This window comes from Apteryx rowi, unplaced genomic scaffold (assembly GCF_003343035.1).
Source record: "Apteryx rowi isolate R43461 unplaced genomic scaffold, aptRow1 scaffold_2, whole genome shotgun sequence".
In the NCBI taxonomy this organism is placed as follows: Eukaryota; Metazoa; Chordata; class Aves; order Apterygiformes; family Apterygidae; genus Apteryx; species Apteryx rowi.
Window position 1 is genome coordinate 11,214,481 of NW_020448307.1, and position 16,751 is coordinate 11,231,231.

A 16,751-nucleotide genomic window follows, 5' to 3' on the forward strand; every position below is an offset into this window, starting at 1 on the left:
GGGCTGGAGACCCTACCTTCCCACTCTGCAGCACTGCCCCTGCACCTGAGACTCTATTTTACTTTCTATTTGTCTGAGGCATTTACAAAGAAGTAGGGCAAAAGATGAACAGGGGACTACTATATTTCATTAGTGATATCATTGTGTTTTGTCACTTTTTCCTGTCTTAGGGAAGGTTGTCCCATTTTCTTATGTAAGGTCACATGATTTAGCAGGGCTCAGAAAATGCAGTAGACATTTATGACAATCTTTATGGCTCTGGGAAAGCACAGCTGGGTACTCATGCTCCAGGCAACTGTGTCCTGAATGAAATCCTGTAACCCCAAATCAAGCAGCTGGAAAACAGAAAAGATATAATCTTTTCCAAAAATGAGTCCCAAGGTCCTTTACTTAGGTCTACATCACTAACAACCTGCCCACTGTGACTTTTCTCATCTCAGTGTTGACTTGGCCTATGCTTCATCCTCAACATGCTTTATATAAGCATGTGTGTGCACACAATACAGTGCTGATATTTCTTCCACTGGCTAGCTCTTCTCCAGCTCTCATGAAATGGAGGCACTTAAATGAACCAAATACCCTCTTGAAAATATAAGGCAAACCAACAAACTAAACAAGTTCATTTTAAATGTGAGAATCTGGGCGCTTGGGGTTGAATTTATTTCCTTCCTCAAGGCAATTTTCATGCATGCCGCTTAAATTGTTGCTTACTGAAGCTGCGTATTTAATTATTTAACACTGTGACTAGAGGCCAAGATGTTATATAAGCAAGCTAGACAATCCAGTCTCATGTAGAAACAACATGTTTATGGATTACTAGCTCAGCCACACAGCAATACTACTAAGTAGTACCCTAAGTAAACCTAAATAATAAATATATATCATAGACCATATACATATATTATATATTAACATATATAATGCATTAGGCTCTTTCAATCCAAATTAACAATGCATTAATTCAAAGGTCTCTGTGCACTGGGGATTTATGAAACACCCATTTCCCCATCAAACACACTAACGCTTGGGAGCATGAGAGAGTTCTTTATCAGCAGAAGGGCTTTGGGCTTAGAAAGCTCTAAATTGCAGTGTCCGAACACAGCCACAGTTAATCAGCAGGGTTCCTGAGACCTTAAGCAAGTTAAAAGTGTTTCAGGAAAATCCTGTGCCTATTACAAAAGAAATGTCAGCCGGAATATGTTCTTCTTGACCCCGAAGCAGCACAACTAACCTTTCTGTCACCGGATTGGCTTTCAAATGAAAATGATGGTCTGCTTTGTTATCAGAAAGCACCAGCCAGCTGCCTCTCCAGCGCGGCTTTCATGTCTCTAGCTTTGTTTCTACAAAGTTTTCATTTGTACTTCAATAGACACCTGGGCTCCCCTCCTGTGTGCCATCTCAGGCTCGCACAGCACCCCACAGCTCACTGTCTTTCATGTCTCCTTAATTCTTTCCCATAGTCTTTCTTCCTCCTTACCTGTTACAAGACGAGTTAGGACTTTAGTCTTGTCATTGAGGATGTTCACCGTAACGTTTCTGGCAGACTGGAAGTACAGTGGGTTGCCCTGGAACAAGAACACAAGATAAGCCCGTGAGAAGGGTGTCAGGCTGCGTGACAGACGCGTGCGCGAGAAACCTGTCGCAGGGTTTGCCTACGGCTCCTCTGGGCTCTCGCTACAACACTCGCAAGGTTGGGCATGTGTTTGAAGGGCAGGCTACTGGGTTTGTGCCCTTACGTGTTGATTTTTGCACGTCTAATCCCTGCACGTTACTGATGTAATCCGGCAAAGAAGTGAGCCTATCTGGAAGGAACAGCCACAAACACAGGCACGGATACACAAATACAGGCAGATTTCTTTCCACACAGCCTTCCACATGGCCTTCCATACCTGTGTAAGGGGAGTTTGCTGAGACCCCTTATATTTATGTCAGTTCCTGATGCTGCATTGATTTCTATTGCCCAGGATAAAACCCTTATCCACACCTCTGTCTGCCCCACATAATGTTCTAGTGACTAGCCTTGTTTAAGGGATGGTCAGCTTTAGCGCCAGTAAAAGTTAACCAAACTGTAATCTTAAAATATGCAGGTGATATGGGCCCTGATCTAAGCTTTCCAAGATCCAAGGTGTTTTGGGATGGTTGCTGATTACAGCAGTGTATTTCAGTCAAATCTGCAATATTGCATACAGCTTAAGATGACTTGAACAGGTTTTACCATGTACGTGTACTGCAAGGCGATGTAGGTGAGCCATGCCCAGAGGGATGCAAACAAGAAAACCTTATTAACATGGAGAAAGTGCTTTTCATCTCAATGTACTTCTCAGTGAACCATCTGGCACGTACCACAGTCACCATCCGAACTGTGATGCCAGTGTGCACCACTTGAGACCAGATCCATCCCATCAGGCTCCATGGGGAACCACAAGACATGAAGTTTTCTCCACTCCCCACTTTACCACACAGATTTCTGCCCATTGTTATATTTTAAATATACCTCTGAGAAAAAAGCTAGAGCAGCTCTTAAAAAACGGGAACCACACGGCTACCTGGCACCACCCTTTTCAGGTAATCCACCTGCAGAACGAAGCCAAACAAAACCCACAACAAAAACCATCTGGCCCCTTCTGTACACAAATGCATGCAAGAAACCTCAGAGCTCGTGTTTCCTCCAAGCAGCCCCAGTCCACATAGTTGGTTTCTCAAGGGCTATTAGCCACCTAAGGCACTGACACAGGATGATCCCAATTTACAATCACCCAAACTTAAATAACCCCAAAATCTAATGCGTGAGGTGGAAATGCACTGCCAGTGTCTACTCATAACCTCTAAAGCAGGCAACTAAATACGTTCATCAACTGACTAAACCACAGGATCAGTAGAGGAGGTACAACAGCAACAATAACAGTGAGGATCTGAAAACGGTATGTCCATGTGCTTCTTACACCAAAGTCTCTTTCCAGTGTTTGAAAATCTTTCCATTTGTGGGAATAATGCTCAGAGGACCCTGTAGGTCAGGATGAGGATGGAGAATCTTGCATATCAGGCACATACTCTTTGCCTCCTGAATTTATAAGCACCATAACTAGTATTTATATAGATATCACTTTTCTAGATCACTGCAAAAAGACCAGGTTGTCCACATATAAAACATAACCTAATAGGTGCACAGAAATGTACTCACTGGAGTCCTGTGATGGACTGCAGCCTCAACGATCACTTTTGGTGATGGATAAACTGTTCCCAGCAGCAGTGTTTGCAGAAAACAAACCTTAGAAAACCATGTGAACAAATATTCACAAGAATTAAATCTGCGGCTTTAAGTATTTGTGCGACTTGCACCCATGAGATCAGCCTTTCAGCAGAAAAGGGAAAAATGGGATCTAGCTGAACAATTATAATTAGACCATTAAGGCTACATTCAGCCTATTTACAGATAAACTATAATATAAAAAATAAAAATAATAAAAAGAAGAATTCCACTTATTCATTGTCTGACCTTGGACAAATTTCAGAAGATCCTGGTGTCTCTGTCTCCTAAAAATTAATGTTGATTACTGTTTTATCGTTAATAACATAGAAGAAAGGATGGCTTCACTTGAATACCTGCTTGCTCTGGCATTAGATTCCCCACAGCCATGACTAGGGACCTAATCTGAACAGCTCCAGGGACAGCATTTTACTGCTACATGTTCAATTTCATACTGACACAGTGGAGGATATAAAGGCAGATAGATACAATCTGTATGAATCTATAGTCAGAGGTAAGACTATAGACACTACAAACACATTATATGAAGTACAGAAAGGTCCCTTTTTTGACCCATAGTACTTGACTTTTGTTTATAGAGCTATGCAAGTAGATAGAGCATTTTGAAAGGGCTAGGAAATCTTCTGGTCTGAATTAAGGAGGGAAAAAAAAATCATTCAATCTACATGACTGGTTGGTTTTTGAACTCTGTTACTGATCTGCGTAATAAAAGATTACACTTTACTACAAGATAAGCCAAGCAATTAATCTAAAAAGAGTTGCAGAAAAAGTTGCACCAAAGAAGTCTTACAAGACAAGCCAAGAGGTGGGATCCACCTACAAAAGTGTTAAAACACATAATCAGACCCTGAAACACTTACCCCAGCAGAGTCATCTCATTCACTGATTCAGAGCTCTGATTCATGCAGCTTTCAAAAAACTAAATTTCCCTAATGGAAGAATTATGTTTTTATTGGTCTGCAGGGAAAGAACATTTCAAGCACTTAATGCAATGCCCGTTCTCATTTCCATAATTCTTCTGCCATTAAGAAATGAAGAAGAGCTGCAAAAAAATATTCCCTTTTGCTGAAAATTCTGCAGATTTGGTGTCCATCATCTTCTGTTTACAAAGGTAACAAAAGCGACACCTCTCACACACAGAGCTACAGGCTTAGTGATGCTGCCAGCTTCATTCAATCACACAGAAAACAGAAAAAATTCTTAAAACACATCTTAAGTTAGAAATGATAACTGAAAAGGGGAAACCTTTCACTTTTATTACTATTTCATGTTATCAAGAGACAGAATTAATTATTCTGATGCACTTGAGCAAATGGAAATTTAGATCAATATGGCATCATCATCACAATAAAAATAATTATGTACAGTACAGTAATATTCCCACAAATTGTCATATAACTCAATAGACCTAGAGTTAGAATATCAGCATGCAATAAATAACCAAGTCTGACTGTAATTGCAACACTGTAAGTATGAGACATATCCACATTTATGAAGCATAATATGCAACAATCTAGTTCTGAATCTTTCCAGATAAATAATATTAAAGATATGAAACATACTTTATTCTTGAACTTGATGCAAAGAAAACTGAAGTGAACCAAAACCAGGATTAGGTATTCGTTTGGATTCAGGGAATCTAGCCTTTTTCTGTTTGTCTGCCTGCTCCTCTCTCAAATGTTCCACCCTATTCTTCAGGAAGGTATGTTTAAAATAAAATATATCTGATACTGCCAATCACTCAATAATCCAACACATTTCACTGCCTGCAGGTGCTGGTAAATCTTTTTCTCTGTCGTTTGCTCTTCTTCCCCTCCATCACCAATATCCCCACACCTTCCTGAGCAGCAGCGCCCACCGCTTTCAGATGACGGCATTGGCTTGATCTTCATGCCCAGGCACAGCTGTCACAACTTTGCCCTCTTCACAAGGGCTATCGGCTAACTCTAGTACGGTGCGGTGTTACCAGGTCATGTAACTTAGCCATCCCATAGCACTTCCCTGAGCCACAGCCGCTCACCTAACTTCCTATGCAACTTTGCAAATGGCCTCAGCATTCACCTCCCTTCGGACACTACTTTTACATTATTGTTTCTTTCCCGTGGTTACATTGATCAGATTGCTGGAGAGACCCAGGTGAAGACACCAATGGGAGGGGATGCAATTTTCCCCCTTCTGCATGTTTTCCTGGCAGAACGCAGGCTGAGGATCCCACTCTGCACTGGGCTTCAGTTCCAGCTCTGGGGGCAGTTGAGGCTGGGATCTTTTAAGGACTGTTGGGCTAGTTATCCATTTCCAGCCCACCACGAATTTACCATTCACCTCTGCAGAAAATCCTACCTAGCAAATACAAAATTCTGCCTGTTACTCCAGCCCTTCATTAACAGACCTAATGGTCTAACACTAATGCAAATGTTCACAGACACAGGAAAGGTTGCCACAGCAACCCAATATGTTAAAATGTTGGACATAGGCTGCACAATAAAGAATTTGAAAAGGGCAAAAATATTTCAAAACTGTATGTTTCCTCACTAAGCAGTGAGGTATTCGGCAGGACTTAGGGGGTTTTGCAAAAGGTATCGACTGATTGTTCACTAGGCTAAACGCATGGCAAAACAAACCCTAACAGCTCACTAGGTGTCTTTCTCTGGCTCGCTCCGGAAAAGATGCTAAAAACTCCTAGATCAAAGACTATAACAGTAAAAGCATTTTGACTGACAACCTTAATGTGCAGCTGAAGCAATTCCAACCAGTGCCATCTTCAAGGAAATTCAACGCTTTAACAGATGTCATTAGACTGTTTTAGAGAATTATTAAATACTTTTGGAAATCTTTTTAAATGTTAACAGGCAATTTAAAAATAATGCATCACAGTCAGCATCTTCATATTTTGGAAGGTCAAAAAGAGTAGCTCTGATCTGATCCTATGGATTCAATGACGCTACACAGTGAGTGCAAGCAAAGCTTGTGGAAAGAAGGGAAATGGTGAATTTCCTACAGGCTTGAAAAAATAATGAGAAAAGTTAAAACATTAAAGCATAATCCAGGCTGGCAAGGAGCAGTCTATGGAAAAGCCACTCAGAGCACCGTTCTTCTGCTCACCTGTACCTCTCCCTGACATACAGAAAGAAACACTGCTCTGCACACAGCCGGCAGCAGCTCATTTTCTGTAAATGACCAGCCAGCCCACCAGGAGAGCAAATGCGCTCCTTCGCCTGACCTAAAGCCACAAACAGCAAATTCATTTGCCTGCACTAAAGAGCTGCTATTAGAGAGGAAGTATTTCTGCAGTTTATAATAACATATTCCTTTCATGAAGTCTGATCAGTCCTACCAAGAGCCAAAGGCAGTAATAATAGCAGTAATTACAATTATCTATTAGATTGCACTTTTCCATTGGTAGGGCTTAGCCCAGAAAATACTGCACATCGTAAAGACCGAGATGGAAAAATTCTGAAGTTGTCATTTGTTCAAATTTTGGCGGCACATCCTGGCTCGCAGCAGGTATCTCAACGGAAGATCACACCAGTGCCACGCCGCTTCTCGCAGGCAGGGAGTTGAACTTGCAAATACACCGCCTCCACCCCGAGCCCAGGACCAGCAGTGAGTTAAACTACTGCCAAAGAGCACAGTTCAAATCAGCTGAATCCACGTTGTGCAGTATTGCTGCAGACAGCTACTTTTTCCCCAAAGGGCTTGTTATTTTAAGATACTTTATAAATATTTGTATAATACATTTTCTCTTCTCTTAAAAAGATCATCAGGAAATCTTGACAGCAATTGCTTGTGAAGACAAGGAAGAGAAAGTGGATTGGTAATGTAAAAACATAACCTGTAGTTTGAATGGGCTGAACACGCAAAAAGAGGCAAGGTTGGGACACAAACTTGCAGTGCTTAACCCAATTTTCAAGTTCAGTCTCATAAAGGCACATCCATAGGCGAACAGCACAAGTCTACCATGCCCTCTGCTAGGGCGCTGCCACTCGGTCATTGCTCATGGGACAGCAAGCAACACGCTCCTAGAAATCCTCTGTTTGCATTTCATTCCAAATCTCATCTCCTGGATGTTCAGAGTATGAGGTCACTTTTCACGGTTCTGCCTGTTTTGGAGTAGCAAGTAATCATTGCCCGAAAACTGAGTCAAAAAGCAATCATTTCAGGTAACAAGACTTCCTTCACCGAGACAGGGAAACTTTTCTAACAAGAACTCACCTCTCCCATATTTCCTAGTGCAACCAAACCTAGCAGCTCTTGCTGTGGCATAGAGCACTGTGCCCAAGCTGATTTTTGCAGTTGTCAGGCATGTTCAGGCACTGTGACCTACCACGAAAATTCACTTTTAAACACTTACTCTGTTGTTCCCACCAGCTGGTTGACACAGACGTGCTTAAATTAGTATCACTGACTCAGTTTTGCATGTTCCCATATGATGTAATCATCCCTTCAAAGAGCAGCACCAATAACGCTCTCACTGCATGATGCTAAACCCAGAGTTTCCTAAAGACAAAGACCTCCAGAACATGCTGCGAGCACAGAGTCGAAGAAAATGGTCTTGGATTTGAACTGCTTTGGAAGGTGTCTGCAGCTCTGAAAAGTTCAGGGCTGTTCCCATGGAACACAAAGATGTGAGGAAACAATCAAGTAAAAAAAATTCAGAATTGGTTACAGATATTGCAGATCAAATAACTGGCACAGCTATGAATCGCCACAAACCTCACCAGGACAGCATACAGGCATTACCAGAAAGCAGTCTATTTGTGGCTGTGAGGACAAACTTTGGAAAATCTAGTGAACTTTGCCCCTAAGAGCTCCCCTTGGAGAAGCAGCCTGGCTTTTACCTATATCAACAGAAACCATAGACTTAAGGCCAAACTTGCAAGCCAACCATTAATGTTTCTACTTAAGTTGCCATACAAAAGAAAAACCAATAGATCCTCCTCCTCTTTCTGATATAGCTCCCCACAACAAGAACAGGATTTTGCCCAGAAGCCTTCTGGCACACAATTTTAAGTCATGCAGCTAAATCCCTAGGTGTTAGATTGAAAACATCCCTTAATGTTATTTGAACATATTTTTTGTTGTTCAATCACTGAGTCTCTTCTGATCTTGACTTTGTCCTTCAAACAGTCGAATATGATGTTCATGTAACTAAATCCCTTTTCTCGCAGAACTCTGATTTGACAACGCAAGCTTTTCATAGCAGAATGAAAGCAAACGGTGAACAGAATTGATAACACAAAACAGATTAAAACAATGCTACGCAGTACCCCGTACATGCCTATTTAGGTCTAAAGACAATTGTTTTTAGGAAGGCGACGAGGTTCAATGCAGAGGTAACAAAATGTAGTCTTTATCCTTTTCTTCCTGGAAATAAACTCTTTTCACAAGTGTAACGCACCCAAGTCATGTAACGTGGATCAGAAATGGAGCTGGTACAGCTCTGTCCGGCAACCGACACTTAAAGCCATAAATGCAGAAGGTCACGAGCTGACTCAACAGGCTATATGCTAACTTCTGATATTTGTTATTTTCAATGTCAAATATTCAAATGCTTAAAGACAAAAAAACACAAGACCCTTCTATGCAAACAACATTCATAGCTGCAGCTGTCTTTGTGCAAAGGTACACTTTGCACTACCATGTTGCTCAGAATACTTATGTAAAAATACTGCGTTCTCACCCAATTTGACGCTGTAACTGCATAAAAAGTACATATTTTGGAGCTTTATGTCTGCTACCACAAAAATCCCTCTTTTATGGCATTTCTTGAAGTTTATTTTAGTAACAATAAAAATAAAAGCAAAATTTCCCACTGCTACATTAAAGGAACTACATTTCTGACTCTGCTTTTTAAAGGGCAAAGAAGGCAGGTCTGTGATGTGAGGTCTGAATGACTGGGTTCTGCTTTTGGACGGATACCCAAGGGGATTTGTATCCTTCAAAGTGGTTTATTCTTGGCAATCTAGGAGCTTCCCTGTTTAGAAGAATATCTGTAATAATCTCACGAATACAGTGCTTAGAGAGAGTGGCTGCTTCCTCTTCAAGATACCTAATCAGTTGCTTTGCAGAAGAGATGTTTCTGAAAATTAAATTACACCATGTCTACTGACATTAAAAACAAAACTGAAAAAATCTCCACGACATTGTATCTGCTTCATTCGTTTGCCATTTTTATTTTACTTGATTGGCTTATAATGTGAAGAAAACCACCGATGACACGATGAAACCGATAGACATGTGAACAAAACTAGAACGCAACCGTGTGCTGGCGCTCTGTTCAGTATCCACAGGGCTGGCAAAAGTGGGTTGGTAACTTCTGAAGGCTGCTGCGCATTCACTAAACTTTGAGAACTGAACCGAGCATTACTGGCTTCCTGGGCTGTAACCTAAAAGGGTTAGACACATTAGGCATGCTTAGCACCAGGAGTCCTCTGGCAAGACACCCTTAGACACCATCTGCAACAAAGGAAACAGAGCTTCAGAACTCGTAAAATGACCAAATAATTCTGCATATGCTTCAAGCACTTCACTGTACTCAGAATTCACCTGAAGGTGTTATACCGGAGTCGATCAAATGTGTACTGATGATTAACTTTGCATCACCGGGGAAGAGCTCTTCCTCACACAAGCACTTGAGGAACTGTAACTCTCTTCAGCAGGAGAACAGCAGTCCTAGATTCTCAGCACATTAATCACCACCTTCTAATAGAAATCAACTGAGTATTTGCTGTTGTTTTCAGTTTATTCAGTATTCTCCCCCAGAAATAACTAACTGCAGTAGCTGCTCCTAAGGAGACTGAGAGGTAGCTTGCACAGATCAGATCCTCGTATACAGGAGCTGTTTTAACAACAGGACTATGGATTTGTGCTAAGTTATAGCCTATTCGCTGCCTTGGGTTATGCTAGTTATGGTCAGACTCCAGCGGTGACAGATCTCCCGCTGAAGTGAACACACTGCAGATATGTGTGAGACCACAGGAGAGAGAGGGAGAGAATGCTGCTGAGGTTTAAAATATTCTAAATCATCCAATTGTATAGCTATACACTGCTCATAACTTGTACTCCAGATAGGTGTGCAGAACTCCTTTCATTCATTTTCATTTTATAGCCTTCCAGCTATGCCTACTGCCTGGCTTAGGCATCTTTTAAAACTACTGGTAAATCATAGCTCACTATCTATAAAAGGCAATTGAAGACAATATTAAAATTATACAGAACTAGYGATTTCTGACTCATTTTCTATTACTTGGACCACATTACAACCAGAAAGAAGCAGGATCTCAGTCAGTTAGTGAGCTGAATACACATTTAAGAGTAAATATTGCTGTTACCATGCAAGGAACAGCAATATTTTCCAAAAGTCTGACTCACCAGAGAGACTTGGGTTATGCAATGCTCACAGCACCTTTAGAAATTTCGTTACTGCACTGCATAACACCAAGTTACATACCCAAATATTTTTCTCCAAGACTACTACTAACATGGCAATCTCTGACCATTGCTTTGAAATGATAACTTTCCTTGGCCTTGATCATGGATCACTAACTTCTTGTATTAGATTAGAGTTGGCCATGCCAACTTATGCATGTATGTATGGCATGAAACATGGTAAAGATCCTTGCTGAGGCCCCTGGTGTAACTGAAATTCAACTGCTGCTAATAAGAAGAACAGAAAACATTTCCATCTGTCTAGATGGGGAAAAGGAATTCATGAGTCTCTGATTCATCTGCATCCATATGCTGGTATGTAGACAATACTTATGGACACATAGACATATACAAAGTAGCCAGCAAAAGAAATCAAATCCATCACAGATCACAGCATGCAATTTGCCTAATTATGAGTAACACCTCACATTTTTTATCTATGCAAAAAGCACTTTGCGAACGAGCAGATGGCATTGCTATGGGATGGCACCATCCTCGACAGTTGCAGATGTAGAGCATTTACACAGCATGCTGAAAAAAATGACACAACACAAGCTGCTTCCTGGGAAAAAAAGATTCAAATTGAACAAGTGTCACCAAACAAAATCCACGTATTTATTGATGTCCTGAACTTATCTGATCCAGCCTCTCTCCTCAAATCAAATACATACGTGCAGGCCAGGGAGCGATGCTATCTGAACGTCATTAAAGGCTCTTAGATAGAACTATCACGTGTGATGTCGGACATGAGAAAACTGCAACGCCGACCAACTTGAGTCTAGTTCCAACCCGCAAACAATTTAAATCCACACAAGCAGAATCAATAGGAAGAAGCCCTGCAGAGAAAGCAATTACACTGCAAAAGCAACTATATTACAGTACGGTTACGGCTGGAAGGCAGGGAACACAGAAGGCCATCCTCACTTCTGTGATTACCTAGTGGAGTTCTCTCCAATACCTCTGGCCCGTGAAATGACAAGGTTCAGCCCTGACATGTTCCTGCAGTCAAAGTATTTCTGTTTCTGGGCTTCCAGTGCAATTATTAGGCTCTTCATTATGACAGCCATCCTTCAGCTTGCTCTGCTCCATAGGCAAATGTGGGTCTGTGCATCAGAGAATAGGTTTGAAGGGGTAAACATACTCTCCTTTTCAACAGCTTCATGGGATTAATAATCTGATTTTCTGGACCTGCAATTATTTATTCATTGATGACTATGCCCTTGCCACTGTATGAAATATAAATAAAGATGATCTGACCGTTCCTGGCGATCTAAAATTCAGGTTTTCCATTCAAAGTCTTGCTTTTATTTGTGGTTTGTCTGTTTTTTTCTARGCTGCTGTAAGCACATATGCTGGTGTGACAGGTTTGAAGGAGATATAAAAAGATTGATGAAAACCATAGTTCGGGCTTGTTGTGGGAATATTTATTGTAGAAATATACTGAGTTAACTCTGTAGAGGCATATTTGGGAAAATAGGATGGACAGAAAAGAAAGGCTGTGCCCATGACTGTGTCTATGATACCAAGTAATTTGGACTATTTTAATTATGATACAGGGTTATTAGGTCACAGAAACAGTTACAGAGATTGCTTTTGAATTCCTTTTATGTGACCGCTTTGTTTTTTCTGCTAAAATGATCAATATTTCTGCTTTGTCAGTCTACACCCTTAGTCACAGACTTCCTCAAGGAATAAACACAGGTGGCCAAACCTCCATCCTGGGAGAGGCAGAACATCTACCAGCCACGATGGCCCACTTGGGGAGCCAAAACAACAGATGCAGCTGAACACGTGACCATGAATTGGATTGATCTAAAGGAAAGATGCTAAATCCTGCTGGACACTGGTGCACAGAACACAGATACCTACCAAAATAAAATGGTAGTAAATGTCTGATCAGTGGAGCAATTGCGTGAGCGGTGTAGGGTGCTCTGCGTTGAGAACTGACTGCATCTTGTGACTGCCATCCAATAGACATTCTGGGGTAACTGCAGAGTATTGCCATGGTACGGGGCTGATGAGCAAAAATAACCCCCTAAGCAACAGCACCRTGGGCCTGGGGAGCGGTACTTCAAGAGATGTCAGGCTTGCAGGAAGAGCAGCAGATGCTTTTTCCATGCATGGCAGAAGAAGGAAGTGCTGTTAGGGGAAATGGTGAGTAATGGCAAAGGCAGCCAAAGGGATTAGGATGTGTGAAGGTAAAATGGAACACAGCAAGATATATAAAAGCCAAGAGCCCAGGATTACTGTTTGTGTGGATCACAACCAGGTGGCTCAGCCTGTCTGGTTGTCTCCACTTTTAAACAGAATACATTTGCCACCAGATGATTTTATTCCTTAAGTTCTTTTAAAATCCTGGAGGAACAAAACTGATCAGTGAAGACACCCAGTCAGTGGCACCTACCAGGAAAGGATGCAGAAAGGGTTGTGACTGCATGTTCCCATTTCTCCTACTTTATCTAAGTTATATTTCCCATACTGTTGCATAATACATAATGTTGAGGAGAGAAACAAAAAGCCTGCTGCTTTCCCAACTGTGTACCAACATCAAGGCTCATCATTTATAAGTAACAGTTTGGATCTGAAGGAAACATACACAGCAAAAGTCAGTTTGCAGCAGTAGCTAGGGATTCCAAGAATGTAGCAGCAATAGAGATACAATATTTTGGCCTGAAGCAAGAGTACACATGAAATAAAATTAAAATTGAAAAGGTGCTCCTCAAGCCAACAGCACTGGTAACATAACATGACAATATAAGTGCCACTGCCCTCTGTGCTGCCCCCTGGTCTTCATTTAAGTAGTGAAGGATGGTCTGTTAAAACCAGAGAACAGACATTGGCTCTGAATACTACCCCACAGTAAGCATCATAAAAAACATCTTCAGGATCATCCCATCAACCCACTCACAGCCATAGCTCTTTGGAGACGACGTCAGTACATCAGTTCTGGATGGATCGCTCAGATTGATCATGTGCTACAGCTGTTCTTAATCAGAAGGGATCTCTTGACTTTATACAGCAGCTATGGATTATGCGGCCATCCACTTTGTGGCTTCACTTGTGTGTACAACACATCAATGAAGCCGCTTGAAAGAGAAATATCAATTGTTCTGAGGCGATGAACAGATCTGCCCACTTTATACCTCTAAATTGCAAAATATATCTATAAAAAATAATGATTTTTTAAAAAAAGTAATTAGTTGTTCACACTCTTCCAGATCAACCTAATCAAAAGAAAGAAAACGGCTAAAGAACTGAAAGCCTAGCCTGACGGGGACGCTTGTTCTGTCAGACAAATGACCTCTCCTCAATCAACCTGATTGCCTGTAATTTTATTTATTTCTCTGCTTTTAAATATTGATGTCTTACAAGACTTCTCATTGGAAAAACACATCTTATTCTTCAGTTGTACTGCCCTGGGCTGCAGTCCTGTCAAATCTCATTCAAGAGGAAGGCTCAGCTTGTATTAGTACTCGGAAAAAAAAGACTTTGCAGGCACTGCAGAGAGTGATAGGGATGATTCAGTGAACAGCACGCTTCTCTCTAAATCAGTAGCCACCCATTCATGGTGCCATGGGCACTTTCTGCAGCTGCTACTGGTTTCTTAGCAGAGAAGCAGAACTCATGCTAACCACTTTTATTCATTAGATGTCCCATGACAAATCCACCACTGTTTAAATCAAGGGTCAGCCAATGGAACAGTATATTGTTTTGCTCAAGGAGAAAAAGAATTAGAAGCACAATATCAAGCTGTAGGTGGAAAAAAGAGAGAAAGAAAAAAGCTTGTGTCTGAAAAGCCATTTTAATTCCTGTAGTTGTAGACTACAAGTTAAGAATCTAGCAAGATGTCCTGCACTGACAGGATGCTATACAAATCCTGGTATGCAATTACTCATCATTTTATAAACGGGCAGTGATTTACAAATCAAATTTTAGCATGGACGCATTTGAAATAGACACATTAAACAAAACTTTCCCTTGCAACAAGACCATTCCAGAGTATGTTCCAAAGGAAGACACCTCCACAAGACTGTAGTTTCCACACGGGTGTCCCATACAACAGCCCATGTTTCAGAGGGGAAGCTGCTCTCTTCCACTCGCTCCCTTCCAGGGCTGTCCAGCTCCCCTCGCTAATACTCGCTTTGCTCTGCCCTTGCATCTGCATCTAAGCTCCCTGGTCAGATGCGCACAGCAGCATCACTTGGTGTTCCTCTGAACACCTCTGTATTCCTTTCCTTAGTGGCTTCCATGATTTCAGATCACATTTATTTCCTCTTGATCTCCTTTAACTGCTCTCCTTACCCTATGTCTTCTGTGTTCACTTTATACCACACCCCAGTTTAGCTCTGTCTTGATCTTTTAGTGTTAGTCCCTCATGCTTGCTCTACACCGCCGAAATATTCCTACTGAATTTGGTGACATTACTGTCACAACTGGAGAGGTTTCCTGTCTTATCACCTCTAATATGCTTCTGTGATATCCAGTGTTTGGATATGGGGCTGTTGTAAGAAGCAAGAGAAGGGATTTTGCCTTTCTGAATTGTTCCTGGCTTTATTCAACCCTTCTATAAACACCTGTTCTCTACTCTGGATTTTGGTCTTAAATTCCACTAGGGAAAGAAATGGAAAGCAGCATGACCCAGGGCTCTCTGTGGTACTCCTTCCTTTTTGCGACTTCTGTGTTCCTTCTTCCCTCTCTCTAACCACCTCAGCCTCTATTCTTGCTGTTTCTCCAGACTTTCACAGATTTATCATTGCACCCCAGCAAGACAAAAAAGTGCTGCGACTCCACATTGAAGGATGGAAACTGAATCTAGTGAGAAACTGTGACTTTTTCCAACGCCACAGGGAGCTGAAGCCAGGGTTCCCAAGATACATGCATGCATTTGAAGCACTTCACCATCTCCTTTTGCTTACAGACTTCCTGAGGAGGGATGTTTCTGGGGGAAGTTGCATAAGAGAGACACCACACAGCCGATGCTTGCTGGGGAACCTCAGCGGCAAGGATGGGAAAGACGCAGAGAAACTTGCTCCACTCCTGCCCAGGGAAAATCCAAGGCTTGAAAGCGAGCAATCTCCTGCTATTCCATGCAAGGATGGCAAACAAGGATCACGTCCTTATGGAGGAATGAGAAAGAAATACTGTGAGCTGAAACACCTAGAATTTTCTTCCTTTTCCACAGGTTATTCCCTTCCAGGAGAGAAATGAGGAGCAGACTCCTGGCTGGTACTTTGTGCAACATGCCACGGAAAATCATCCAGTCTTTCAAGGCCAGGTTGGAAGCAAAACTARGAAGTTAACTGGATTTGGGATTAGAGCAAATCCAGAGGAAATCAATGGACATGGGCCATTTTGTACTGAAAGCCTGCAGTAAAAAAAAATGAAAAAAGAAACAAACAAAAAAATAGGCATCATGGAAACTGCTTTCCTTCAGCCCCCARGAAGAACACTTCTTTACCATGTCAGCCTTTATTTGAAAATACCTGCCAGTTCTATCACCATGCTCCCTTACACTTGGGGCATGTGATGTACTAAAAAGGGTCCACACATGGACACAGAACTCCTCACATCACTTCTCACCTGCTGGAGGAGCAAATTAGCAAGCCACCTTGTTTGTCCTCATCCCTATCTCCTGTCCCACTCTTTGTTTAGCTTTTTTGCACTGTAAAACCCTTTTGGGAAAGCGCTGCATCTTTCTTCATGTTTGTACCAAGACCACCATGATGGGCTCCTGGTGATGGCTTTGCTCTGCCACATATGTGCAGTATAAGTAGAAGTTATAGGACATAATCCAGCAAAGAACACAAACGTATGTCTAACTTCATGCATGTGAATGGCCTTACCGACTTTAATAAAGTAACTTATATCTCTAAATTAAATTATTAATTAAATATCTGGTTGGACTGAGGCCTAAATCAATGATTTACTGACAAGTCAGGATGTCCCTCTCTTGTGATTGGATTTATAGATGTTTTTAATCATACAGTTCATAAACAATGCTTGTAGTATGCACGCAGTAGCAAGCTGCACTCCAGCACCGGGCCACGAAAGTTGG

At 41.6% G+C, this 16,751-nt stretch overlaps 1 protein-coding gene across 2 annotated transcripts in view; it reads right to left on the bottom strand.

The window, feature by feature from the left end:
- SGCD (sarcoglycan delta) overlaps positions 1-16,751 on the bottom strand; it is a 140,398-nt gene that overhangs the window by 55,303 nt on the left and 68,344 nt on the right. For both annotated transcript variants that reach the window (XM_026063370.1, XM_026063371.1), the window contains exon 3: positions 1,478-1,565. In XM_026063370.1, coding sequence (XP_025919155.1) covers positions 1,478-1,565 — 88 coding nt within the window. The remainder of the gene's footprint in view (positions 1-1,477; positions 1,566-16,751) is intronic.